The 27,944-nt window shown below is 42.2% G+C and overlaps 1 protein-coding gene across 5 annotated transcripts in view; it reads right to left on the reverse strand.

Moving 5' to 3' along the window:
• Nucleotides 1-3,801: 3,801 nt before the first annotated feature.
• The window catches only part of TRIP13 (thyroid hormone receptor interactor 13), a 42,479-nt gene continuing 18,336 nt past the window's right edge, over nt 3,802-27,944 (reverse strand). For 2 of the 5 annotated variants that reach the window (XM_048839392.2, XM_075125519.1), the window contains exons 6-14: nt 24,216-24,306; nt 22,085-22,157; nt 20,890-20,953; nt 20,612-20,698; nt 10,135-10,241; nt 7,763-7,916; nt 7,083-7,195; nt 5,828-5,897; nt 3,802-5,233 (exon numbers count right to left, since the gene is read on the reverse strand). In XM_048839392.2, coding sequence (XP_048695349.1) covers nt 5,138-5,233; nt 5,828-5,897; nt 7,083-7,195; nt 7,763-7,916; nt 10,135-10,241; nt 20,612-20,698; nt 20,890-20,953; nt 22,085-22,157; nt 24,216-24,306 — 855 coding nt within the window. In that variant the 3' untranslated portion in view covers nt 3,802-5,137. Of the gene's footprint in view, nt 5,234-5,827; nt 5,898-7,082; nt 7,196-7,748; nt 7,917-10,130; nt 10,242-20,611; nt 20,699-20,889; nt 20,954-22,084; nt 22,158-24,215; nt 24,307-27,944 lie in introns of those variants that run through there. The other 3 variants (XM_048839390.2, XM_048839391.2, XM_075125520.1) reach the window with 3 other exon arrangements.

Below are 27,944 nucleotides of genomic sequence, written 5' to 3' on the forward strand. Positions count from 1 at the left end.
CATTCCTACTCCTCCTCGGAGTCCCTGGGGGTCCCTGCACCAGGGAGAGAAGGGGACAGGGTGACTCCTGCTGACACTTGGGGGAAGGACAGGGGCATGGTGGGGCAATGTGCCCCCTTCCCACCTCCGGGATCTAGGGCAGATCGGGCCCCACACTCCCGCCTCTCAGTGATGCCTTCAGCCCCCAACTCCTTCAGGAGCCCCTAGCAAAGAGACCCCCCACACACACACACACTGTCCTGGACTCCCTGTGAGCACCAAGGACCAAAGTGGCAGCATCTAATGTCAGTGGGGTTCACATGGCTCTGGCCAGACACCTGGGCTGGGGACCCGCCCCCATAGCACTGGTCGAGGGCCTGGGCCCAGGGTGTTCACAGCCCCCTCCTCACCCCTCCCTGAGCCCAGCCGAGTTGCTGGTGCTGGGACAGAGATCCTCCACCTCCTGCCCTGGGGAGGCTGAAAGGTCCCCAGTGACTGGGCAGGGCAATGCCTCCTGCTGGAAATCAGGGGTGGGCTCCTGGGGCCGGTGCTGCCCACACAACAAGCCCCAGAGCCACTCTGCCCGGCTCCCCTCCTGGGCTGGGTCCTGCCTGCCCATCCGCACCCTAGGCAAGCTCCATTTTGGCCTGGCTGGGGCCTCTCCCCTCTCAGCGCCTGCGCCGGGAGTGGGTTTCCTCCACCAGAAGGCTGGGCACTTCCACCTCCTGGTCTGGCTGGGAGCTCCTAAGGAGCCTGATGGAATCTGGCCGCTCTTCCCCCACCTCAGCAGTTGAGAAGAAGGTGTTTGCAGACATGTCACATGTCCTCTCCTGCCACACTCTCGTGGGAGACTAATGCAGTCACAGATTCCAGGCTCAGTGTCATGCATTTCTCTGGGCTGTGACAATCAGGAGGACTTAAGCTGCAATGGATCCTCCTGCACACGGGCTGAGTGGGCAACCTCTCTACTGCCCTATCTGGTTTCCAGCCCACATGCAGCAGCTGAGGGCTAATGAGGTGGTGATGGACTTACCCCTAAGGTGGGAGTGGGAAGAAGCAGAGTGAAGAGGTGATCAGAGAGCCATCCCATAGCATTCCTCCTAGAGTCACTCCAACAACCACCTGGCTCCTTCCTGCCGCAGGCCACAGCCCCTAGGTTCCATGGGAGGATGAGCATATTTCCCTATGCTGAATATGGGACACATGGTGAAATTACTTGTATTCAAGCAAGGTGAATAGCAATCGATCAGAACTATGCAGTACAAATTAACATCAAGTTGACTGAGCCCCTCTTAAAAACAATCCAACTACACAGTATTTCTTTTTATTTACCTTCTTATCTTTAAGGTTTTAGGGTATCACAGGGGAGGTGTGATACGCATCCCTATCCCACACACACACTCCTGTATACCTCTTTCACACAGGGGGATGATTGACCAACTGGACCCTCCTTGTCCGGTGCTCTCTGCCCACCATGCCTGACTGGACCCCCGGGACGGATCTGCCTCTCCTGTTACCTGGCGGTGCGTCTTCCCGAGACAACATGTGAAGGGGGGCATGCAAGATCACATGCCCCCCTTCCCGTATTTCTGTCAGGGTTCACACCAAAATGTGGCCAGCAGCAGCCTTTCGGCTCTATGTGGAAGGGAAGTAACAGGAGCTGCTTCCAGCCGCAGGGAATGGGGGGGGGGAGGTATGACCTGCTCCCTGTCATTGCAGAGCTCATCTCTACCCCCTCCTCACCCCCCCCCAGCCACCGCCCTGAACCCGTGCAGCTGGAAGTAGCTTGTTCCTTCCTACCCGCACAGTGTTGAAAAGCGGGTAACACCTCCAGGCTGCTGCTGACCACTGACATAACCCAGTTGCCTTCTGTCCCTGGGCTACAGAGTGGGTAGGAAGGGGTTAAGCCCTAAGGATGCATTGTACACCGGGGCCCAGGGAACCTGACTGCAGGGGCTTCAGCAAACCCAGTCAGAGAGGTGGCTCAGCAGAGGGTGGGGACAGAGCAGCCCTGTGCTCCCTGGGAGCAGGACCTAGGGCAAGGGGAGGGCAGGATGGGTGAAGAGGATGCCAATGGAGCCTGCAGGACTGCTGTGGAGCCTGCAGGGTTGGGTGTGAATAGGCTGGAAATCGCTTTTCCCCCCTCCCCTCACCACTCCAGAGCTTAGCTGAGGGGTAGAGTGGCTTCCCCATGCCAGTGCTGTGCAGGGCTTTGGCAGATGCAGGGCTCGACTCCTCCTGACCAGTGCCCCAGCCTGGAGGGTCTTGGGCTTTCTTGCAGTGCCATCCCAGCCAGAGGCAGTTGGGGAAGGAAGGAGCCTGCTGGCCAAGCTGTTAGTGAGCTGAGCGCTCTGAGCAGGGGCTGGTTCCCCATACTGTGCTGGGAGCGGGACGAGCCCCACTGGGGTGGGTCAGGGAGAAAGAGAATACAGAGGAACAGCAGGGCTGGGGGACCAAAGGGGCAAAGCAGGGAGAGGACAACAAGAGGGGGAGCACATAAAGGGATAATCAGTGGACAGCAGAGGTGACATGAAACCGTCTGCTCCCTGGCGCCTTCCCACACACAGTAGCCTCTGCAGCTCGCAGCCAGCACCAGCCAAAAACGGGACAAGGGATGGAGCCCTGCTGCTCAGGAGCCGGCACGCAGCAGGGGCTGCGCTGATGGACCAGCAGGGAGAGCGGCCGGCCCTGTGCGCTGCGTCTTTGCTCTGCCACCAACCTTCTACACCCACATTCATCAGCGGCCACTGAACCCCCATTCACTGCTGGTGGGCAGACAGTTGGTGAGCAGGGATCCAACCAGCAACGGAACCTGCCAGTACTGATGGGAGAAACAGCAGGGAAGAGAGACAGAAAATACAGGACAATTTGCATGTTTTAAAGAAAAAGTTGGGACACCTGCAAGAAGGCTTAAATACGGGACTGTCTCTTTAAAAAGAGGACATCTGGTCACCCTAGAGATAGAAACAAAACAAAAATATATATCAGAAAATGTGAACTAGGGCCTACACTTGTTAATAGGAAAAGTAATCTAATAAAGTAAGTTTCTCCCAGGTGAGTTGCAGATCTGGCTGGCTTCCCAGAGACCAGGATCCAATATTTCATGGAAAACATCCTTCTTCAACAAGTTGGTTCCTCCATGAATAGATCTAAAGTGCTTTTCCCCAATCCGCATTATACTGAAACAGTCTTGTCTATTCAGAGACAGAACAATTCCATCTGTTATAATGGTTTGTTTTTTTAAACCAGAGTGGTTTTGATTGTTTGCAGTTGTCTTTGATGCTTTTCCATTGACAGTTCTGTGATGGGGCAATGGTAGACAACTAAGCCTTGCATTACCTCATGGGCTAACAGGGAGGGGTGGCAACTCCCCTGTGCACAAATCAGGTTACATCCCCAATGTATACCGACAACTACCTGAGGTAAGAAGTGATGAGACTACCTCCTTAGCCAGGAATGGGACAAGATCTATTGACTTGAAAGGAAATTCTCTGCGTTCTAAAGCCCTGAACAGAGAAATAAGCTCTCTGACTACTCTTATCAAAGGCCCAGAAGCAGAACAGAGTGCAGCGATGGCTGAGACTCCAGCCAGATGTAGGGACACTAAAGCAGATGTGGTACACTGCCAAATCTATAATAGCCACCACGGGGGGAAATGTCCAAGTACAGTGTAAGAAAGCTGCTTAGGAGACAACAAAGGTAACTACAACCAGGATGGAAAGGGGACTTCTTCCTGCAGTCTGACTGCTCAATGATCTGTGAAAATGCAGAAGACCCTGAGGCTGGGTAGTGATCCTCATTAATCAACAAAAAAAAGTCAACTTTGAATTCTTATATAGCCTGGGTTGAAAAGTTCTGTACAATTGTTTAATGCAGAGTTTACATCATACAGCATTCATCATTATGAACAATTCATGACAATGGAGTAACTCATCCATCTCATGAGAAATGTATAACATTGATTAAACATGTACAAACAAACGAATGACATACAGTCATTAACAAACCATATTGTGGTAGGAGTAGTTATGAAGTATGTTAAAGTGGTAATGTCAACTTAAAATCTAGTCAATTAAAAAAGTTAAAAATAATTTCCAGATACTAAAGCTGCCCTTGTTTCCCTGTTCCACCTGTTATGTGAAAGTTGCAAACAAATAATTTGTTTCACCCCATATCAGTTAAAGTGTTGACAAATACATAAAATGAACTGAAAAAAGAGAACTTTTTTCTCTATTAAAGTAATATTAGAGATTACATGTAGCGACTTGGTAAACAAACAGAATTCTTACATTTTTTCACTTTCTAAAGGGAGTCAATATTTTTCTTAGCTTTTGCACAACAAAATGTCTTTCCCATAAATTTTGTAATTTAGGTACATAAAACAAATTCTTTACATGTTTATAAACAACTATCTGCTTAAGTTCCACACAAGGTCGTCTTCAGCAAATACAGTGTACTTTAGTCGTCTTTTAGAATATTAGCTTCTTTGCACTGATATAGGCTAACTATGAAAACTTGCCATATATGATCTTTAAAAAAACGTTTAGAGTAGGATTTTCAAAATTTTTGTCTCTGTTCTCAAGAAGTCAATGGTAAAACTCAATGGCTGTTTCAATGTGAATAGTTGCCAGTTTCAATGTGAGCAATGGCTGCCACTGAGTGCTTTCAAAATCCTACCCATAATTTTTTTTTTTTTTTTAAGAGGTACAAGTAATAAAAATTTTTGCATTACATATTAGAACCAGAGACCTGATAATTTACGTTCTTTATGTTTGAAAAAAAGAATTAAAACTGAAAAAGAATGCTGAATACACACACATAAAAGTTTTTATGGTTAAGAAACAAAACGGAATTGTGATAAACATTTTTAATAATTACAAGGAGGAGTAAAAAGGTCATTCTTGAAATTAAACAATTTTGAAGTGTATCAAAGACTGGAGTTTGAAATAAAGCTTTTGAACAGGTGCACTGTAAACATTCTTGATATTTACAAATCAAGTTTTCGAAAAAATACTAGATCTGAGTTTCTTAACCCAAATTCAGTCAATCTTTATACATGGAACAAAAGGTATGTGGGATGTGGTGAAGAATGTGGTTTTCGGTGATAACAAGGAACACATCATAGAGACTAGATAGTTGTGGAACAGTAACAAGAATGTCAAAAGCAGTCTGCAAGTTTCTTTCTTTCTTCAAATTGTTTATCCACTACAAGCGAAAGAGCCTGAAGAAACACTGCCATTGTAACATTAGGACACTGGAAGTGAAAAAGAAAATTTTTTTTGTCAGATGTCTCAAAGAACAGTAGGTGGCATAATGCTCTACAGACAAAAACACCTGAAAGGAGAGAAAAAATTAGCTCCATGTTTATTAGCATTTTCCAAATGCTGTACAACAGCTATGGGATTCTGCACCAGTTAGCATAGGGGAATCTAGGCCAATCTGAGCAAATTCTTGAGGTTTAATCAATATCATGACTGTAAATTCACTTCACCAAAATCCAACAAACAACATTATTGAATGAAAATGTGACAGACGCATCAAAACGTACAGAACAACTAAAGGAAATTAAGTTACAAAGAAGCAATATTGATGTTGTGTCATGATATAGGAGTTACTGGCCACATCAATCCTGCCTTCGTAATTGCAAAATATGCAAATATATAGTTTCTCTTAACCTCTTTTTAAATAATGAGGTAGCACAAAATTATTGCAGTCCAGCCAGGAGCAGACCCAATGTATTTCAAATTAAGAGGGTTTTTGTTTGTATGTTTTTTTAAATAGGCCCAGTCAGGAGCTTCCACCCAAGTGGCTTCCCAACACACCCAAATAAAAAGCAAAATAAACTTACTTGAATATAAAGTGCATGTGCTAGAAAAGGAAGTTTCCTGAGGACTCGGCCACTAAGTCCTTCACTTTTCCTACAATGAAGCAGAGATGTGCATACTATTATTTTGCTAAATGCTAGATCTCCCTTCCAAAAATTAAGAGGTTTGCTTTCTGTGGTCCTGCCAGGAATCTCTCTACAGATAAACTCAAATTATTGCTAGTTAGCACTATGTAGCACTGAGAGGGAAAATACAAATCTTTCATCCATTCTTTACCTGTTATATTTAACAATCCTACAAAATATTTTACTTTCATGGGTATTACTTTTACAAATAAATAAATAAATATGCACACACACGGAGCTATTCAAAAATGACCAGTTGACATACACCAAGAGGCTGTCATTTGTTAATGGTAATTTCTGTTACTGTGTCTGTTACTGTCTACTGTGTCACCCAGACAAGTCCATTGTGTTCTCAACAACATAGTTCACTGTTTGAGAGGGCACTATTCATTATATATTAGATATACTGTTGCTTTAAGGAACACTTTTCTGACCTTTCTGCAAGGGTACACTTTCAAACTCTTTTACTGCTCTGATATTTTGTTTGAGCTCTGTTAAGACCCCCCAAAAAATCAGACAAAAATTGCTTAGTGTGAAAACACTAATCTGCTTTTTATTATTCAACAGATTTTCATATTGTGGTGAAATCTTTCCCATTATAGTCCTCTTGGCAAAAAAGCAAATAAAAATCAAACCAAAGTAAATGCAAAAAACTATCCATCATCCTTCTCTCCCACACCTCTGCCCACTTCTTAACTTGTGCTTCCAAAAGGTGACTTCCTGAACTACTGCGATCTCTCAACATCCTCAGATGGGATGAAAGCCAGAGCTGTTCATGCTGAACTGTGGCCACTACAGCCTCAGGAACCTCACTATCCCAAGGGGGGATTTGATGGGAACTTAAGAGCAAAGCAGGAGGCAGGGATGGCATAAAGATCATGCAAATTTTTGATAAATTTTGAGATCCAAGACGATAGAAGCAAATGGCACTTGCAAAAAAATTCCCATGTTCACTGGTGAACACTGAAAAATTTTACAATTGACCAAATTTGAGAATTTGCAACCATTAAGAAACTGGGAGGTTTCAGAACTCTAGCTGTTGCTAATATATCCAACTCCCTTTAGAAATAGTTCCAAAAAGTACTTTTACACACACACACTTGAGCAGAGTTGCTCACTTTGTACATAAAATGGATGAATCAATAAATCTTACCTGGCAATTTCTTTTAATACAAGACTCAGCCGTGACACATTATTTTCTACATAACCAATCATCTCTAACTCTCTGAGTGTCAGCAGCTGTTGTCGAGGATATATTATCTGACGCTAATAAAAAGAAAAATGATATTTGAAAGAAAAATGATATTTGCAGTTCTATTCTGAAATGAGACTATGAAAATGGCAACTTCTTACTCAACAGTTCTGCTCTCTGTATGTTTTCAGAATAACTGCTGACTACAGTGACAAATACTGTGTGTTTTACACTGCTAAGAGAAGGACACTTCAAACAACTTTCCCTAATTAATCCTTGCTCAACCCTTTATTTAAAATGATTTATAACTGCTTACAGATTTCAGCAGTAACACAGAACCAGAAAAGCAGAGTGTGTTACAGTTCATTTACCACACTGGCTGGCAGACTCAGATTGAGGAACTATTATGGGGGCCAAGGGTGGCATTTATACCTGTGGTCAGTGCAGTGGGTCTGTATGTGCCCCCGTGTCTATAGATACGGCTTTAAAATGTTATGTGGCTGTGTGAACTACAGAGTGGCTCAGTAGAAGCGGTCTCAAGAAGGAGAAATAAGATAACATTTGTGTACTATTATCATTAGCATTTATGCAGTTATTAAAATAGGACATCTAAGTTAAGAATCTTACTTGCAAAATTTTACCTTCATCAGTTCTTCCAAGCAAGAAAAATATATTCTGAATACTGCTGCAGCAGACGGAGGTCCAATATATTGCTTTATATCAGCCCTATCTACAAAAGCCGTGTCAATTTTCTCTGTAATATTTGAAGTAGTCAAGATAACAACATTGGGATACCTTTAAAACACAGAAAAAAAGAGACATTTCTATCACGTACACATAAGAATCATCCCTCAGGGACATGGCAAAGTGAGTGTTTCTCTTTTATGTCATGACTGTAAATATGGTCCATATCAGAAGTGGCCAAGTTGTTACTGTTGGATAGATGTTAAGTGAAATGATCTGGAGGTCTCAATTTATAGTGAACATATTCCACACAAAACCACCTTTGTCAGCAATTTTTCTAGAGATCCCCTGAAGACTGAATTGTATGTTAGCCTGGAAAGGAACCTCTTCCAAAATAGTGCTGAGGTAGAGTCGGGTGGGATGAAGTTTGGACTGCTGCTGCCCACATTGTCTTGTGCTTGGGGGACAGGACTTCAGTTTCCAGTACTATCGAATCAAGCCTATTTTTATAAATAGTAATTTCACTTGGAAAAGAAAAAATCAAGTCTTTTTAATTTGCACTTTTTGTCTAGTATATATTCTGTTTTTAGTCCAGTGGTAATTACCCTAATTTGCCTCCACATTGAATAATGAACTTTTTAAAAATTTAGAATTATGTAATATTTTAGTTAATTTTACCACAAAGAATTCCCACTTTCAGTGAATTTCTTAATAAAAATGTATTTAGATTTTTTTTTATTTTGTTTTTAATTTGTTGGGTAAGGAAGACAGCTGCTTCCATATACCATGTTCCTTCCACAGCCCAGCCAGGATTTCTAAAGCACAGGTAGGCTGAGGAAATATAGAATAGAGATATCTACCTTTACACAATTCTCGGCGTATTAATCCAAAACCCATTGATTAAATTTAGTTAATAGTGAAATAAGAAAATTAGCTACTGCATATTTCGTCCTTCTTTCTCATGAACTCGTGCAGATACCACCAAAAACCCTTTCCATTTTTAAAGAATTTAAAGCAATTAATAATAATTTAAGGTAATTAAGCACTCCTGAGCATGTTTTAAGGTGCCTTGCACATGTAAGACAGTGTAAAGCAGTAACAAAAAATGGATTATAATCGGCACTATATTATAATAATTAAAAATTACTCAACTTCTCATGGATGCACACAAATGTAGAATTTGTGTTTTAAAATTATGCATGTCTGTTTTTATTAAACCCAAGTAAAACCACAATACTGAAATACTTCACTTGGCTAGCACACAATACAAACACCCAAGATGTTCTGCATTTCCATTCATTTTTGTCCTTCAAATTTATTCATAAGCCCTAGGAAACAGACATTTAAAAAACAAATCTAAATGGGAAAGGTCAGAATTACTTAAATTAATGACCCTACCAAAAGGAAAGACTCTCCTTCCACTCAAGCCACAGAGAAAAATCCTGCAGGTATAGATAGGGCTTGCTCCTTGACCTCAAGCTCAAAGTTGGACTGTGCTGGACCTAAGTAGATGCACCCCCACCCACTAAGATTCAGTAGCAAATCAAGGTTGTCCTATTCCCAGATGTACACCTAGGGATCGTCAGCGTCCCAGGTTTTGAATCAGAGTGTGGATAAGAATCACTCTCTACAATAGCAGGGCCCAAACCATAAAGGAATGTGAACCGACCCTGGGAACTAACTGAAAGCCTGTGCAATCAAAGAGTACTGGTGCAATATGCTCTATATAGGACAAGCTGCTAAATAAGCAGGCACTAGCAGACCTGTGAGTGGTCTCAAAAGCAGTCTCAATAAGCTAATCTATAGCTGGCAAATGCAAGGATAAGCGTGGCAATGTCTACATCAATCAGGAAAGGTCAACATCTCTTTGTCTTGCCAAAGAAATATTGAAAATGCATTCTTGGCTATGGCTGTTTTTCAGATCTACAACCAGAAACGGCTATGGATCCAAAAATATGACCCGATGACAAAGTCTCAGAGCAAGAAAAAAAAAAGCACTTTTCCTCAGTTAAAGCAGCAGTTGTCACCATCAAACAGAAGTTGTTTCTCTTAACTTTCATGGGAGTTATCTGTCTACCCACGCTTTACTCACTTAGTTCTGTCCATCACAACTCCTCCTCTTCTCAGTAGGCATGGCTAGTTTAAAATTCAGCACAATTTAACTAGTCAAAGATTTTTGGATTCAGATTCTGAATGAGAATTGCGTAAAGCCAGATATCGGAATCTGTAATCATTTATCTACATATGTTCAATATTTTTGAAATTAGACCCCAACTTGGTAATTCCTAGTGGTGTTTTGCTGTGGTAATATGGCTACTATGAATGTTACCTTTTAATTTGATCTATTTGTGTCAATACAGCATTCACCACACGGATAGCATCTGAAGGCTCTGTGCCTGCTCGGAAAGCACTACGAGCTGCTGTGAGACTTTCAACCTGCCCCACCAAAAAAAAAAAAAAAAAAAAGGTTAGCGTTAGAGAGCTGTTATAATGCACTTTGGTGATAAGGAGGTGGTGAAATGATCCAGGCAATACATTTTAAAATCGCTGGGAATCTACTCTGACATCAGGAGTAGTTTCTCTGAAATTTTCTTTGTGGATAGGAACTTGTGCAGAAGGAAGATGACTGTTAACAGGGAGGTCTGGGTAGAATGTGGGAAAGGAAGCTGCGGAGATCACTGCTTTCAGGGAGATTGGATCAAGGAGGAAGGACATCAGAGAAATGTACTTAGGACATAGATATTGCCATACTGAATGAGATCCCTGCTCTGTCTAGTTAAGTATCCTGTCGAAATGGTGAGTACCAGACTTTCCAAGGAAGGTGCAAGACGCCCATTAATGGACAATCATAGAGTAACTTGGAATTTTATGACAGGTTTCAGAGTAGCAGCCATGTTAATCTGTATCCACAAAAAGAAAACGAGTACTTGTGGCACCTCAGAGACTAACAAATTTATTTGAGCATAAGCTTTCGTGAGCTACAGCTCACTTCATCGGATGCATGCAGTGGAAAATACAGTGGAGAGATTTATATACACAGAGAACATGAACCAATGGGTGTTATCATACACACTGTAAGGAGAGTGATCACTTAAGATGAGCTAATACCAGCAGGAGGGGGGGGGTGGGGGAGGGAGAGAAAACCTTTTGTAGTGATAATCAAGGTGGGCCATTTCCAGCAGTTGACAAGAATGTCTGAGGAACAGTGGAGGAGGAGGGGGGGGAGAAATAGTTTACTTTGTGTAATGACCCATCCACTCCCAGTCTTTATTCAAGCCTAAGTTATTTGTATCCAGTTTGCAAATTAAATTCCAATTCAGCAGTCTCTCGCTGGAGTCTGGTTTTGAAGTTTTTTTGTTGAAGAATTGCCACTTTTAGTCTGTGATCGATTGACCAAAGAGATTGAAGTGTTCTCCGACTGGTTTTTGAATGTTATAATTCTTGACGTCTGATTTGTGTCCATTTATTCTTTTATGTACAGACTGTCCAGTTTGGCCAACGTACATGGCAGAGGGGCATTGCTGGCACATGATAGCATATATCACATTGGTAGATGTGCAGGAGAACGAACCTCTGATGGTGTGGCTGATGTGATTAGGCCCTATGATGGTGTCCCCTGAATAGATATGTGGACACAGTTGGCAACGGGCTTTGTTGCAACGATAGGTTCCTGGGTTAGTGGTTCTGTTGTGTGGTGTGTGGTTGCTGGTGAGTATTTGCTTCAGGTTGGGGGGCTGTCTGTAAGCAAGGACTGGCCTGTCCCCCAAGGTCTGTGAGAGTGATGGGTCGTCCTTCAGGATAGGTTGTAGATCCTTGATGATGCGTTGGAGAGGTTTTAGTTGGGGGCTGAAGGTGATGATTAGTGGCGTTCTGTTATTTTCTTTGTTGGGCCTGTCCTGTAGTAGGTAACTTCTGGATACTCTTCTGGCTCTGTCCAGCTGTTTCTTCACTTCAGGAGATGGGTACTGTAGTTGTAAGAACGCTTGATAGAGATCTTGTAGGTGTTCGTCTCTGTCTGAGGGGTTGGAGCAAATGCGGTTGTATCGTACAGCTTGGATGTAGACAATGGATCGTGTGGTGTGGTCTGGATGAAAGCTGAAGGCATGTAGGTAGGCATAGCAGTCAGTAGGTTTCCGGTATAGGGTGGTGTTTATGTGACCATCGCTTATTGGTGCCTTAGTGTCCAGGAAGTGGATCTCTCGTGTGGACTGGTTCAGGCGGAGGTTGATGGTGGGATGGAAATTGTTGAAATCAAGGTGGAATTCCTCAATGGCTTCTTTTCCATGGATCCAGATGATGATGTTATCAATGTAGCACAAGTAGAGTAGGGGCATTAGGGGACGAGAGCTGAGGAAGCGTTATTCTAAGTCAGCCATAAAAATGTTGGCATACTGTGGGGCCATGGAGGTACCCATGGCAGTGCCGCTGATTTGAAGGTATACATTGTCCCCAAATGTGAAATAGTTATGGGTGAGGACAAAGTCACAAAGTTCAGCCATCAGGTTTGCCATGATATTATCGGGGATACTGTTCCTGACGGCTTGTAGTCCATCTTTGTGTGGAATGTTGGTGTAGAGGGCTTCTACATCCATAGTGGCCAGGATGGTGTTTTCAGGAAGATCACCGATGGATTGTAGTTTCCTCAGGAAGTCAGTGGCGTCTCAAAGATAGCTGGGAGTGCTGGTAGCGTAGGGCCTGAGGAGGGAGTCTACATAGCCAGACAATCCTGCTGTCAGGGTGCCAATGCCTGAGATGATGGGGTGTCCAGGATTTCCAGGTTTATGGATCTTGGGTAGCAGACAAAATACCCCTGGTCGGGGTTCTAGGAGTGTGTCTGTGCAGATTTGTTCTTGTGTTTTTTCAGGGAGTTTCTTGAGCAAATGATATAGTTTCTTTTGCTAAACCTAAGTGTTTCTTCTTAATCCTGCTCAGTTAGTGGGTTAGTTCATGCTCTCAGGCACTTAGGTTTAAATTTTTAACCTCCCAAATTTAACTGTAGACATTCTTATCCATACAACTATTTTTTTTTAACCCTATTTAGCCATTGGTCTTAATTAAGGCTAAGATTTTAGCATGGATATTTTTAGTAAAAGTCACAGACAGGTCACAGGCAATAACCAAAAATTCACAGAAGCCCATGACCTGTCCCTTACTTTTAATACAAATATCCCTGACAAAATGGGGAGGGAGGAGGGTCCAGCACCTACAGCGGCTGGGAGCTCTGGGGTCCCCCCTCCCCGCTGCCTGCTGAAGCCCCCTGCTGTGCTCGGGGGGCGGGCACTGCCTGCAGCAACTAGGATCTCCGGGGGCATGGCTAGGCAACTATGGGGCGTCCCCCTGCCACCTGCAGCAGCTGGGCGCTGCAGGGTCCCTGTTTCCCAGACGCTGGGAACTCCAGTGGACCCCCACCTCCCATTGCAGCTGGGAGCTCCAGGGCCCCCTGCTGCACAGCGGCTGGGAGCTGCGGGGGCTCACCGCCAGCTGCGGCTGAGAGCTGCCCCAGGGCTGAAGCAGAAAATGTCATGGAGGTCTCTGGAAGTCACAGATTCCATGACCTCCCTGACATAACTGTAGCCTTAGTCTTACTGATACCTTGTGGCAGTGAATTCAACAGGTGCATTATATGAGGAAACATTTCTTTTTGACATTTTTAAATGTATTACCTTTGTTTCATTGGATGTCCCCCTTATGTTTGGGCTATGAGAAAAAGTAAATAAGAGTCCCTGATAGATTCTCTACACCATTCATAATACGCCTCTATCGTAAGCCCTGTTAGTCATCTCCTCCCTTAACTAACTGCTAGTATTTTCAGTTCCCCACTGCATGAAAGTTTCTCCAGGTCTCTAATGTTTGCTTTGAATGCCTTTATGTCTGTTATTTTTGTGATGGGGTGACCAGAACTGAACAAGTATTTGAGGCATACAATCAATTTGTATAATGGCAAGATATTTCAAAATTATTTACTATCCAAGTTCTTATATATTTAACATTTGGCTTTCAATTTATCACTACTGTGCACTGAGTAGAACTTTTCATTGAGTTGTCTACAACAATGCTTAGGTCTTCGCACTGAGTTATTAGTGTAATTTAGAATCCATCAAGGTGTACAATCAGGGCTGAACAGAGGTTTTTGGAAGCCCGAGATAAAAATCTGAAAATAAGGCACCCCCCATCCTTCCAAAAAAAGTTACCTCTGAGCGACGGGTACTTTGAAAGTGAGCCTGCCCTACACTCACCCCACAGTAGCAACCGATGTCTCACTGGGGTGGGCCTGGCCCCACTCTCCGGGTATTGTGATCCAGCGCAGCATGTCATGGTAACACTCAGGTTCGGCTCAGCTGCCCCTCCATCATGATGGATGGGTGGCTGGGCCAAACCTGAGTAGTGCTGTAACCCTTTGTGCAGGTCACAATGGCAGTTTGGGGTCCCTCTCAAATGGGGCACCCAGGGCAAACTGTCCCGTTCATCCCTCATTCTGGGCAGCCTATTATAAAATTAGTTCAATTTACTCCTTCAAATTTCCTCTACCTTGCACTAATATAGAAACGTCAATGTAGACATCATGCTGCCCAATAATTTAGCATTTCAGAATGTAACATTAAAAGACAATCTGTCCTGAAAATCTAAGTTTTGACAGTGCAATCCTAGTAGAGACATGTTCAAAGTGTGGGGCTCAATGAGGTTATTAGGGCACAATGAAGGACTGGGATTTAGAGGGGCTGTTTAGCAAGGGAAGTGGATGGGACTATGCAGGCAGTCTTGGCTGCTGGAACCAAGTTTCTTGCCCTCTCATTCCCCCACTGCCACAGATGTAACTGCTGGTTGGGTTACTGTACTCTGCTGGGGAGGCTAGTAGGGAGTGTGGAGCTGAAGGCTGCACCCTGCAATAACTGACTCCTTGCTGGACAGAACCTCCTGCTGACTGTTCAGCACAACCCCAGGACACAGAGCCCATCTGGCTTCCCCTGACAGACAGAACCTGCACAGGGGAAGCACACAGGACCACGCTGAAGGGCTGGGGCCAGGAGGGGGCTCTGTCTGGTGAGGGCGGGAGCCAGTATTCATGGGGTGCAGACTTCACTCTCCTCCTGATCCAAGCCCTGCAATACAGACCCATTTACTTCACCTGCACAGGTAGGGAGTGAAACAGGAGGGGGCTGGATACCAGCAGCCGGACCAGCCAACTGCTGCAGGGAGCAAAAGGCTTCTTCAGCTGCCATGTGGTCAGTACTTCTCTCCCCAAGGGTACTGAGCACCTGTCCTCTGACACCTCCATAAATAATGGGCACACCCCCTCTCCCTCTGATTCTGACTGAGTCTCCTAGGCACTGTTAGAATACAAATAAGTAATTTGCCTGTCTCTCTAGAATACCTCATTGTCTTCTCTAGCCTTGACTAGTAAATAACTGGTCATCCACAAACTTTTCTACCTCTCTGTTCACCACCTTGTGGCTAGACAGCCTCAACATCAATTGAAATATACCATCCTATCAAACATGTTAAGACTAAACTAATTTAAATTTATTTATCAAGAAAATCTGAACCACGCCTTTGTGTTAAATCTGTTCTATCCACTGTGACAAGGCTCTGTCCTTGCCTCCGTGGGTCCCGCGTTTCCTGGCGGATTTCACTAGCCTCAGAGGCTCACTGTGACCCTCCACGTAACCCTTCTCTCTCTAGAGACAAGGGTCACAGTCTACTGAGCCATTTTCATCATAAGCCAGCAAGGGAGGTGAGGAGAAGTTATCCTTCCTTGCACAGTCTCTGTTGTCTCCCAGTCTCAGTGATTAATCAGGGGGCAAAGGTGGGGGGGGAGGGGAGGAGGAGAGCCCGGGCCCACCCTCTACTCTGGGCTCCAGCCCAGGGACCCTAATAGCATCAGCTATGGTAGCTGACCTTTTAGAAACATGACATGTACAATTCCCTGGGCTACTTCCCCCACAGCAGCCCTCACTTCCTCAAGCTCCACTTCACCCTTACCTCAGGGCCTCCTTCCTTGTGCCTGATATGCTGTGTACTACTCAGCCTCTCCAACAGCGGAACTTCCTCCCACAGCTCCTGACATGCCCACCCACCTGACTGACTGGGAGGCTTTTAACTAGTTTCAACCAGCCCCTGATTGGCTTCAGGTGTCCCAGTCAACCTGTCTTAATTGACCTGGAGCAGCTTCCATTTCACTTAACCTGGTACCAGGGATTTGTTTATCCTGGAGCGAATATATCTATCTACCACTACTTTTCTATAGCCATCTGGCCTTGCCCTGTCACACCACCCTGTTCGATTCTATAGCAACTCTTAATTTAGTCTTGGAAATGCAAGCATGAATGCCAATGGGGTACATAACTGTCCAAAAATAGAATTAGCCCGAAATACCTGCAGAGATGATAATTACTGTCTCCAACCTTTGTCTCACAGCCTAAAGCATGTCTACACTACAAAATTTCATGAACAAAAGTTACATCAGCATAAGGCCGCTGCAGTTAGTATATTTCCACTGTGCAGGCACACTAGACTCCTTGTATTTGCACTGTGTACTCACCAGGAGTGCTTGTTTCAATGCACAGTGCAGTGTACTGTGTACAGGTAGGTGTCCCAGGATGCAACTCACCACCATCCAGCACACTGCCTTTTGGGAACCGTCAGCAATGCATGGATGGGACAAAATGACTCATACAGGGGTGATTTGGACTAGTGGGTCAAGTTCCCATCATGCAACTTTCTCCACCACATAATGCCATCGCCTATTTTTAAAATCCCACGAACCAATGAGAGACCTGTCACTGTCTGCCATCTCTGACAGAATCATAGAGCCTGCACAGTTCTGCATATTGCCATGGATTGTTGCAAGCACAGGATCCTCCAGTATTTGCAGAACAGCAAGAGTCACGGGGAACATGACCATTTCCTAGAGAGCAGACTGCTTTGGGACATGGTGAGAGCCAAGTCAAGGATGTTGTTGGAGTTCAAAGAGCAGTTGCAGATGGTGGAGAACCACTTCTGGGCCCGAGAAATGAGCACTGACTGGTGGGCTCACACCACAATGTAGGCTTGGGATGATGAGCAGCATCTGCAGAACTTTTGGATGCGCAAGGCCACATTCCTGAATCCGTGGGCCAAGCTTGCCCCAGGCCTCCAGGGCAGGGACACCAAAATCAGAGATGCTCTGACAGTGGAGAAGCAAGTGGTGACTGTTCTGTGGAAACTTGCAACAGCAGATTACTATCAGTCCGTGGGAAATCACTTTTGAGATGTAAAGTCCACTGTGGGGGGCCACCATCATGCAAGTGTGCAGAGACATCAATCATCTCCTGCTATGCAGGTCTGTGGTTCTCAACAATGCACAGGACATAGCAGATATATTTGCAGCAATGGGGTTCCCAAACTGTGGTGGAGCAACAAATGGTACATTTTGGCACCAGACAACCCTGACACAACAGAAAGGGCTATTTTTCTATGGTTACGCAAGTGTTGGTGGATCACTTGGGATAATTCATTGACATCAATGTTGGCTGGTCAGAGAAGGTGCATGATATTTTCATCTTTAGGAGCTCAGGACTATTCAGAAAGCTACAAGCAGGAACTTACTTTCTTGGATTACCAGTGGATTACCATTAGCGATGTTGAAATGCCAAGTGATCTCAGGTGACCCAGCTCACCTTTTGCTCTGCTGGCTTACAAAGCCATATACCGGCCACCTCGACAGCACCAAGGAAAGACTCAACAAGTGGCTCAGCAGGTGCAGGATGACAGTTGAATGCACTTTTGGTAGACTGAAGGGATGCTGGAATTGTTTACTCATAAGATTGGATCTCAGTGGAAAAAAAATCCCAATGGTTATAGCTGCCTGCTGTGTCCTGCATATCTGTGAAGCAAAGGGGGAAGTTGCTGTTGGAGTGGAGGGTGGAGATGGAGCAGCCGTTTGCTGAGTTTGAACAGCCAGACCCAGGGGCTATTAGAAGAGCTCTATGCAGAGCGATACAGCTCAGGGAGGCTTTGAAAGAGCATTTGAACAGTGAGCCACAGTAATGCATTGTGCTCTGCCTGGGCCTGACGTTTTGGGACCGGTTAGTAATTGTGTAGTGCTTGATGTAAATCTATGAATATAACCCTGTCAATGCACCTATTAATTTTGAGGTGCTTGCTGTACATTTATGATTACTACATTATTTGTCACTGATCCTGTGAGTTGTGTCACACTGCACGGTAACAAGTAGGCAGGTGCTTCCAGAACTGCTAGGCACTCTGCAGTGTATGTTGTGAACTAATAGATGAATTATTTTCCAAATAGATTATTGTTCAAACAAAATCAGTGCAAAGAAATAGCTGTAATGTCGCTCTCTATGAACTATAAAGGGAGACGAGCCTGTAGATCCACAAGAGTCTGCAGCATTTGTATTCACTGCTGGAGAAGCCCCATTATGTCCTGGTATGTAACCCTCCTTTTCCTGCTGGGACTCTCTCGTCTGCTCATTCCTTCTCCATACAGTCTGTAATAGTCATCCTTCAAGCCCTCTGTTCATGGTCTGATGCAGCAGCAATGTCTTGCAGGATCTCATTGAACAGGTCTTCTCTAGTCCTCAACTTTCTGCTCTTTATCTGTCTTAGGTGTCCTTAAGGCCACAAAGACAGCAAAAAACACAGATACCATTTTCAGTGTAGTCACAACAGAAAGCAAAAGTTAAGATTCAGAACTCCTTTCACTTGCTCCCCTAAAATTTTAAACAAGATCTGCTTATTGACACTTCTGCTTGGGAATGCTCACGCACAGCGCCACTCACAGCCCCAGCCCTGGTGAGTGTGGCCCACTAGGGGTGAGGGAAATGAGAAGGGAATTGCTTGGTTGCATGAAACTGAGTATAGGGCAATAGCAATGAATGTTGGCACCATTTTCCACAAGCAGCAGTGATCTTAGCTAATATCTTACTCCTGAGACTGACAAAGGCTCAGAGACCACAGCTGCTGCAAGAGTACCAAAGCTGCCTATAGCCTGCTAGCCTGTGTACTGGAATGGAGTCTGCTGAAGTTATCACCAACTGGCATAGGAACGTGTCCTAATGCAGAGGAAGCAGTAAGTCTGCTATCCCTAGAAACCTTTGTGAGAGGACAGCCAAGAACCTCCATGAAAGTTTCGAGATCTCAGGAGGATTCAAGGCACATTCCTGTTTACATTAAAAAATTGCTCCACATAGCTGTCCCACCTCACTCCACAGGGGAATGAAAAGCAGATCGTCTTCTCTCTCTTTGTTGTACTGCTACCTCTCCTAGGACAAGAAAATCCTACATCAGGCTTGCCCATGCTCAACTGCTGGGACTGACTGGGCTGCAGTAGAGTCTCAAACAGGTCTTGTCTGGTGGCAGAGTTGGACCCCCGCATCTCTTGTCCCTCCTCCTCCTCCTCGCTGTTTATGCCAGGGACCTCTAACTCAGGCTCAGAGGTATCCCCAGTGGTCTGCAGGGTGGTAGTGAGGGTCTCGGCGAAGCATGTCTAACAGCTCTTTGTAAAAGCCTCAGGTCTGTGGCTTGGCACCGGATTGACTGTTGGCCTCCCTAGCCTTCTGATATGCCTGATGCAGTTCCTTTACCTTTGCGTGGCTGCTGACCTGTCGTACCCCGTCTCCTGCATCCCCAGTGCAATCTGCTTGTAGATGTCCATGTTTCTGAGTCTGGTCCATAGCTGTGCTTGCATAACCTCTTCTCCTAACAGGCCCAGGAAATCCAATATCTCCTGTCTAATCCAGGCAGGAGTATGTCTGGAGTGTATAGCCAGCATGGTCAGCTGGGCAGTTGCACACAACAATGGAGATCTGCTAGCTGTGCTCACCAAGCTGGACAACCAGGAAAAGGCATTTCAAGAATTCATGAGGTTTTAAGGGGGTGGGCTTCTGGTCTACATGATCCTTTGGCAGTGGAGTTCATAATTGTGACCACAGTGGTCAGTGTCAGGCATGGTGGAACAGCTGCTGGAAGACCGTTAGGATCAACATAGGTAACAGTGTCTACACTCACGCTACATCGGCTTCAGTATTGACCATGGCTGAACTCTGCTTGGAGAGGTGGTGTTGGCGTAATAGAGAACTTATATCACCATGAAACATATTTAAGTGTGGACACATGCAAAGCAGCTTATGTCAACCTAACTTGGTAGTGTAGACCAGGCCTAAGACAGTCTTTTATCAGTTCCACAGAGAAAACATTTTTTTTTTAGAAAGTGATGATTCTGAGTATTAGAATAATCAGTAAATTGAACAGCTAAGCAAACATTCTTTAGGAATGTGACTTCAATATTACAAAGTTCTAATAAGGTGCAAACTCTTAAGTTGCCCGTATAAGAAGTCTATCAAAAGATCATATAGGTAGTACGCTAAATCTAATAGTGAAATCAGATTACGACCACATTAAATCCTCAATTTCCATTTCTATTACTAAATTCTTCTCTTACTGGTAAGACAAAATTAGGGTTCAAAGTTTAGAAAATGCTACAATATGTACATGTAAAAGTGTGCAGGGAGCAGCCACCAAAAGCAGAGCCCAATACAGGAAGCTGAACTTTCCTTCCCCTTCCATCTGCAGCTGGAAATTTTTGTCTGAGAATTTGAACTATGTTTCTCTCACTCTGCTGTAGTGATGCAATTCAAATATCCTCCACCACTCTTACACACACAGTTAAATATAATTAGATTACTCACAGTAGAGCCACATAATATGCTTATACATTTTCTCTAAAATTGTAAGTGATCATCTTTTATTCCAGTTTACATTCCCATAAATTAAAGGAATAGCACATCTTAATGTCATTGAAATCATACCTCATCAATCAGTACAAATACAAGAGCATCTTTATCGTCAATTAACTCTTGAATCTTCTGGAACATCTTGGTTACAAGTTTGCCACTCTGAAAAGAAAATACAAATATATTAGGCTATTTTTACATAGTTGTCCAAGTCTTAGTTTACTGTTTACAACTCTAATTGTATCCACATATAAGTTGGCTCCCCGAACTGATACACCTGTTGTAGATCATAGTAAATCTTGTTTATCTGTACCACAAAGCTAAAATTGTGTAATGAGTTAGATAACACATACCTCTGAAAACCACTTAGAGAAGAGGCTATGACTGTTTATCTCAATTAATTGTCCATACCTGTACCTAAAATATGGGAGAAATCATCAACAATTATATTATAAAATTAATTCTACTGTTGATTGCAAAGGAATCAATAACTACAGCTTACATTCTCATATTTAAAAAAAAAATTTGTGAACTGTGGCATTATAGCATAACTGAGTCAGAATTCTTTCAACATTAGTGCTTTGTACTTACTAAAACAAGTATCTGATTATAAAATTTAACTATTGCAAACTAAATTTCAATCTCAGTTTTATGTCAGCATATGATTGCTCTTAACCTTCTCCACAAATTTTTTTGTCAAAGAAAGCTAAGATTTGACACTAGCTTCTATTTAGGCACAATTCAGGGATAGACTACCATGCCAGTAACCTCATTCTTATTTTCAGGTAATTGTTTACAATCCAAAGTAATACAAGTATCAAGCTAATTCTCATCAGTTCTTAAGACATTGCCAGGAATGCTAAATTATGTATGGCTGACCCTAGAATTAAATGTGTTAATACTTCAGTTTAAGAGTATATAATCCATGTCTATTACACACTTATGTGCGAAAAACTGCATTACTTGGAGTAATAATGATTTATAATTGAATATTTATAAAATAGTAAGTTACCTAGTTTACTAAGATTTGCAATATAAAATTGAATGTTATTACTTGTCTGTCTGAATATACAAGGTGAGTAAGGGAGGATGTGTTGATCTATAACACAAACACCACAAAACAAATACAACTGGCTCTAAAGCTGTTTGTTTAATTATTAAAGGTGTGGGCTATTTTGTATGCAAGCAAAACAGTGGGCCTGATTCAGCCTTGCTCTTATCTTCTGTAGGAGTTTAAGAGTGTACAAAGTAGTCAAAATACACTACCATTCTAAATGTGTAGTGTTTTACATCCACTGGTGTAAGTAGCTGCCTACAGTGAAAGGTATTGGTGAATCGAGCCCAGTGTCTTCAGTGTCAGATATGACAAATGTGAGCATTTGCCGTTCAACAAGCCAGGGATGCTACATAAGGAACCACACTCGGCACCTAATCTCTGCCTGAAAGAAAACCTGCTATACTTGGTGGCAGATTTTAGCAACCCTTAATGGGTTACAGATGTTTAACAAAGTAAACTGTATTTTAAACCAAAATATTAACAAAAATTACCTGTATGAAAGTCTAATGGTCAGCTTCTGAGCCAATGCTTTGCAGAGTGATGTTTTACCAGTTCCTGGAGGACCTATATTCAAACCATATCCATATAATACTTTACACAGGAACACATAATAGCTAATATGGCCTGACATCTCCTTAGCTACTGAATTCCAAAAACAACACTAATTACATTTAACAGTATAAAATAACACACTACACTACCATAGCTGCCAATTCTGCACAGTTACACAGATTGTTCACTGAGTCCAAATCTTCATTAGTGCTAGAATTGCACCCTGTCTACACTGCAACTGTTAATGGAGATTGTAACCAGTTACTTGCATGGTTGACTCTAAACATGGTCTGCACACAGACAGATGGTTAAACTCTCAGTAACCCATGGCAGCGAACAGCATTTCTCCCTGTGCACTAGCATTATTTTTAAAAATCTATCAGAACTGCAGTACCACTAATGCACCCCCACTAACTAACAGTGGAAGCACTGGGAGTAGGTGTTTTATTACTATGCCATCTAACCCTGTTTGGAGTACATCCAGACATCATGGTGGTTAAAATGCCTGCACCCTCCCCCATATGCAAGCATTCCCACCAGTGAGACTGCCCAAACGGTGCTTTTTTCTTTTTTTAAATAATGTAGATTGCTAGCTTAAGATGGCATATTGTTGTCTTCCTGCACCTGATCCAGCATATTTGTCTTCTACTGTATAAACAGAAATGCTAAACACGCTTGCATTTGGCCAGTCCCTCCTTCCTTCCAGCAATCTGTACATTAAGACATCACAGAGCACTCTGCTCAGTGTCCAACTGATGACACACTGTGGGTTTGCCCTTCAGGCACTCCACCCCATGCAGGATAGCTGCCCAGATTTTCCAAGAATCCACCAACACAAACATGCTTAACCAGTCTGAGAAGTGTGAATATGCAAATATCGTCAAAAAAGTTCATATGTGGACACTAACTTAACTGTGTTATTTGTAACCAGCTAAGATGACAATGCTTCCAATGGGTCACAAAGTCAATGTTGTAGTTGTAATGTGGCTACATTTAAAAAAACAAAAACAAAAAACCCACAACCTTCAGATTCTGATATTCTTTGCTTTTTTCCTATTCTAACATTAAACAAATCCATTATGACTCAAGTATTCCAGCGATATAAAGGATCCATTTCTCTCTTCAGAATTGTTTTGAAGCTTTCAACAACATTTTATATTTAGACCTATAAATAAACCAAGAGGAGAAGAGAGCTCTCTATCAATTTGCTCTATTTATTAGCAAATCTCATGGTAGCTCTACTAAGGTTAAGTGAATGTCCATTAATTAGCATTTCCATTAAGAACATCTATGGATCACAGAAGTTCATTCTGGACTGCCACTTGGTACATAATGGTTCAGTTGAAGTCATAATCCTGTTTATGGCATAATTCCTTCCAAAGCAACTAAGTGACGGTCCAAAAACCATCTTGTACATTGTACAAGAAAACACCACAATAAGTATTCACTTAACAACTGAAAACATAATGGTTATTGTATTTGGAGGGAATTATACTGCTTAGTTTATTAAACAATTAATCAATTTAATCTGTTTAAAATTAGTTATCGCTTCGTTATTTCTCTGCTCCCTTGAGTTCCACTACATTCTTCCCAAAGAAGACTAGATACAGCTCCTAGAGAAACCCTGTCAATGCTGCTCCCTAATTATCCAGAGCAGTAGTTCTCAAACTTTTGTACTGGTGACCCCTTTCACATAGCAAATCTCTGAGTGCGACCCCCCCTTATCAATTAAAAACACTTTTTAAAAAAACTTAACACCATTATAAATGCTGGAGGCAAAGCGGGGTTTGTGGTGGAGGCTGACAGCTCACGACCCCCCATGTAATAACCTTGCGACCCCCTGAGGGATCCCAACCCCCAGGTTGAGAACCCCTGATCCGGAGGGATCATCATTCAATGACAAAGCATTTCCTGCCACTGAGGGATTGCTTCCAGTACTGGGAATGTGGCAAGAGAACCAGTGGGAAAAGGAACCCACATCCTACCACACAGAAGTGCAGTACAGTTTAGTCAAGAGAATGGCTTCATTATCAATACATTTACTCTTTATTTAGAAGTTATAAATTTTACCATGCAGCAAGACAACTCTGTTCCAGGATATCAGGTTGCTGTCAACATTTTTGTCAGAAAACAGTAAAGTTGTCATCACATAGTCAAGTAGCTAGTTCAAGAAGAGGAGGGAAAGAAGAACAGTTAACACACATACTATAACAAAATTATTAATGAGCGAACATAACACAACATCATCATCACTACTATGAAGTGAATAGAACAAGGCAAACGTCTAGGCCCCATCGAAGCTGCATTTTTTGACCACCTCTACTTATCTTAGTACTATTAATTTTCCTTTTTTTCTTCTTTTATATATTTTTCTCACTTCGATACAAACCATGGTTAAATGAGGTGTGAAAACGTTTTTAAATTAAATTCTGGTCTGCTTTTGCTTCTCAAACTGACATTTACGTTTAGTGCCTTTACTCTAGATAAAATAAGCATAGTTCCCTCTGAAAATATTTTTACCAATATTATTGGAGATTGCATAGACACAAATATTGGAAATGGATTTCCAATTACCAAAAGATCTCATAAGATATGCATTGAACCTGTGTTTAATTGGTGATATTGTTCCATACTGTCAAATTCGATATGAACTCTTTTTTTTAAAGCTACTTGCATCATACATTCTGAAAATGGGTTGCTGTCCAATCTATGTTTTAGATGAAAACTGGTCATTGTTCTTTTCGTATTTATGATTTAATTTTTGACACCAAAAACTGGATTTTGTTGCTGGTCTGGAATAATGACAAAGCTGCTTCAATCACATCCATATTATATTTACTTTCAGACGTTCTAGAAGATGTATATTTTTCTTAGTCATAATGCTTGATGCTATTTGACATTTAATCATATGCTGTATCTTCTGATATATACTGATAGTCCATCATATGTAAATACTTCCAGTCAAATTTTCTTTACATCCTATGGAACTGCTTATTTGCTACTGTAAGCAATTTGTAAATTGCTTTACTCAGGACATATGTAAATAGTAGGAATTCTCCCGACAAAAGAATGTTTGCTTCCAAAAAAGAATACTGTCCTCAGTTTTTAGTTTCTTGCTGGAAGGTAAGAGGTTGAACTTTATACTGACTTCATCGATAATTAGAATAGGAATACCCAATAGTATACTTTAATTTCCGTTTATGTTAAATTTTCACCGAGAAGTCAATGTAACATTCTTGCAATATTGCACGCCATAAGTCCTGTAGGTACAGTCGTTATACAGAACAAAAAAGTTTGTTGTACCAAAACTTTTTTTAAAAAAAAAAACTATGAGAACTTGAAAATGTTCTTAACACATTACATATTAATTCTTGAGCTGTCTTTTCACTCTTGATTACATCCTCAATATTGTTATTCTGCAACAGTTCTCTTCGGGACTCCTTTTCTAAAATTGGAATGAGTGTGTGAACAGGAGTATCTATGAATTTCTGCAATTACACAGTAGTAATGTTTGTATTTTCCAGCTTTTCAAAGTGTTTTAGTTTTCTAACACTGAGAAGTAGTTTCAATTCATCTATCCGTAGTTTAAATAGGCATGTAAGTGAAAAGTAATATTTTTCTAGTCATTAAGTTTAGTTTGATGGTTATTATTTAGTGTCTCTCTTCTTACCAATAATAATGTATATTTATTTTTCAATATTCTGTTTGGTCCACGTGCCTATTGTTATTTTCAGTATACCAGTTTACAGTTCACCTACCATGCAATAGCCTAATTTTAATTTAGATTAAAAGTACGGTCATTTCAGAGGTGAATATCTATCACCAACAGGAAGTGCATGCAGTAGAGAAAAGCACTGGAGGGGTAGCCTGAATTGGGTCAAGGAGAAACCATAAGATTTTAGAATGAGTTGCACTCTGGATAAGAGGAACAATCAATTGATGACCCAATAGCAGAGAGAAGGGACATTACTGAAAGTGAACAAGCCACCAGAAGACAATTCTAAAAGACAGATAATACTTTTAATATGTTTATTGACGCGCATCAGGGCTTAAAGAACATTTCCACTTTTCCTCAGGAACTAAGACAATTTGAAATGTTATCAACATGCTGTTTTGTTATCCATGGACTAGCTCACTTAATTATGAAAATATTTAAGTTTTTCTTTTTCTTTGAAAGTATTAATAAGAAACATTTTTTAAAAGAGTGATTAACTTAGCGCCAATAATTCTATAGTTAAACATCTAAGCGTTACCATGGTCTCAATGAGCATGCTCTGTAGCGCAGGGTTTTGTCGTTTTACAAGCTTCTGATGAAGCATGGGACCTTCGTAACGGGGCAATTGCTTGTGTGGAGCTCTACTATTCTAAGCACCTCTCTCAGATACTGGGAGCCCATTAAAAGGTAGGAGTGTACCGTGGGACACATTTCGCATTATTCTGGTGAACACTAATGGTGTGACTTACTTGACAACCCTCACGACAAGCCAGACATTTGTCACACAGAGCGCCATCCTCAATAATGGACGTTTATTGCAATTTTCAACTCCTCCCTAAAGTTGATTTTTCATTAGATAAGATGGGGAACCAAGAGGCTGAAAACTGCACTCAAAGTCTCTTGTTACTAAGCCAGCCTATTAGTGTCAAATATCCACTGTTTTTCCAGTTCACCCTCTAGAAAAACAGGAAAAATTAGTCACATTCTATGTCTCCCATAAGGTAAGTTGCAAACCTTTCAATCGCCCAGAGGGCATTAATAGTTTTATATGAAGTTATATTTTCAACCCCTTCCTAACCCAGTCTTGCCCCGTGTTGTTTTTCATTAGTATGGACTGGCTTGAACAGGACAAGTAGAGGGAGAAGATTTAAAGTCCCCTGAAAAATGGAGTTATGAGCTATGTTACCAAAGCAGCCCTGGCATCTGCTAAAATCACTGTTTTGTTTGAGAGCAATACAATAAGGAAAGTTCATCAGACCACTTGTTCTGTGCTGAGTTTATGGGAAAGCAGGGGTTGTGTTTTATTATAGGGGAACGAGTTAAAAAGCAAGCACACTAGGAGGTAAGGTATACTGCCCTATGGCTGACCCGAAGACATAGGCTCTTCTAACCTGGACTCATCAGTACAATGGCCATCAGCCTTCCCTACGCTCTCACCCCAACTGAAGATTACTTCTAAATAGCATAGCTACTAGGGAGATCAAACAACTAAACAAAAACCAATTGCAATTAAAAAAAATTGCACTGTTAATAATATAATATCATTTATTTAAATATTTTGGGTGTTTTCTACATTTTCAAATATATTGATTTCAATTATAACACAGAATACAAAGTGTGCAGTGCTCACTTTATTTTTAATACAAGTATTTGCACTGTAAAAACCAAACGCAATAATTTTTTCAATTCACCTAATACAAGTACTGTAGTGAAATCTCTATCATGAAAGTTGAACTTACAAATGTACAATTATGTACAAAAAAACGCATTCAAAAATAAAACAATGTAAAATTGTAAAGCCTGTAAGTCCACTCAGTCCTACTTCTTGTTCAGCCAATTGCTCAGACAAATTTGTTTACAATTGCAGGAGATAATGCTGCCTGCTTCTTGTTCACAATGTCATCTGAAAGTGAAAACAGGCATTCTCATGGCACTGTTGCAGCTGGCGTTGCAAGATATTTGCGTGCCAGATGAGCTAAAGATTCATATGCCTCTTCATGCTTCAACCACCATTCCATGCTGATGACAGGTTCTGCTTGATAACAATCCAAAACAGTGTGGGCCGACGCACGTTCATTTTCATA

The sequence above is a fragment of the Caretta caretta genome, chromosome 2 (genome assembly GCF_965140235.1).
Source record: "Caretta caretta isolate rCarCar2 chromosome 2, rCarCar1.hap1, whole genome shotgun sequence".
NCBI classification, from domain to species: Eukaryota; Metazoa; Chordata; order Testudines; family Cheloniidae; genus Caretta; species Caretta caretta.